This window comes from Poecilia reticulata, linkage group LG11 (assembly GCF_000633615.1).
Source record: "Poecilia reticulata strain Guanapo linkage group LG11, Guppy_female_1.0+MT, whole genome shotgun sequence".
NCBI classification, from domain to species: Eukaryota; Metazoa; Chordata; class Actinopteri; order Cyprinodontiformes; family Poeciliidae; genus Poecilia; species Poecilia reticulata.
Genome location: NC_024341.1, coordinates 17815158 through 17816206, shown reverse-complemented (window position 1 = coordinate 17816206; position 1049 = coordinate 17815158). Strand labels below are relative to the sequence as shown.

Here is a 1049-nt window from a genome sequence, read left to right as displayed (position 1 = left end):
TTTTTGAATAAAACTTTTTCCACAGGTCACACATGAAAATGGCTTTTCACCAGTGTGAATCATCATGTGCCGAGTTAAATTCTGTTTTAGACGAAAACCTTTTCCACAGGTCACACATGAAAACGGCTTTTCACCCGTATGACTTCTCATGTGAGCATCAAGAACAGATTTTAAAGCAAAACGTTTATCACARGTCTCACATGAGAAAGGTTTGCTTCTTTTCYGATTTTGGTTCTCAGCTTCAGCAGCTTCCTGGAAGATGACTTGGTTCATGTTTGGTTCTGATTCAGTGTGAGATGTTTGTTCATCAACAGGAACCACCATGCAGGTATCAGTCTCCTGTTTTACCTTAACCTGTTCTTCACCCTGACTGCAGTAAACTTCTTTCTCTTCCACGTTTATCTGCTGATGCTCTAGATCCTCCTGCTCTTCTTTTATCTGATGATCTTCTGGTTCTTCCTGTTCTTGTTTCACCTGCAGATGTTCTGACTCCTCCCGGTCCAGAGTGGATCTCCTCTCCTGGTTCCATGGCTCCTCCTTAACGTTATGTAGCAGGTAATCTGGATAAGAAAACAGAAAAAAGAAGAATTATTAACTTTATTTTTTGAAGTAAAAAAACAGATTTTMATCATTTAAGACAGAAATCACCAAATGAACACACCTGAAAATAAAGAGTGCAGACATACAGACAGATCAGTTCACATAYTCWGCTGAGATTTGGAAAATTATCAAATTTAAAGAATAAATATTAAGTTTTTCCATTGTAGGCATTATTGTTCCAGCTTAAAAGCATTTTATAATTTCTAGGTATTTTCTATGTTGAAGCTATTAACTTTTTTTTCTATTACTTTTAACTTTGAGTTCAATTTCAGTTTAATTACTGTTTATTTTATATTTTTGTTTGTTTCTTTGCTTTTACAGAAACAAACTTCTAACCCAGAATCTTGACAGTGAGTCCATTTTCTACAAGTTTAGGGAGGAGCAGGAGAGGAAACAACGAGAAGTTTGATCTTTGTTTTTTGCTTGTCAAACTGGAAAAAATAAACCAT

At 35.5% G+C, this 1049-nt stretch overlaps 1 protein-coding gene across 1 annotated transcript in view; it reads right to left on the bottom strand.

The window, feature by feature from the left end:
* Positions 1-57: 57 nt before the first annotated feature.
* LOC103472620 (gastrula zinc finger protein XlCGF71.1-like) overlaps positions 58-1049 on the bottom strand; it is a gene marked incomplete at its 3' end in the record, with an annotated part of 30011 nt that continues 29019 nt past the window's right edge. The window contains exon 2 of the mRNA XM_017307429.1: positions 58-560. Coding sequence (XP_017162918.1) covers positions 58-560 — 503 coding nt within the window. The remainder of the gene's footprint in view (positions 561-1049) is intronic.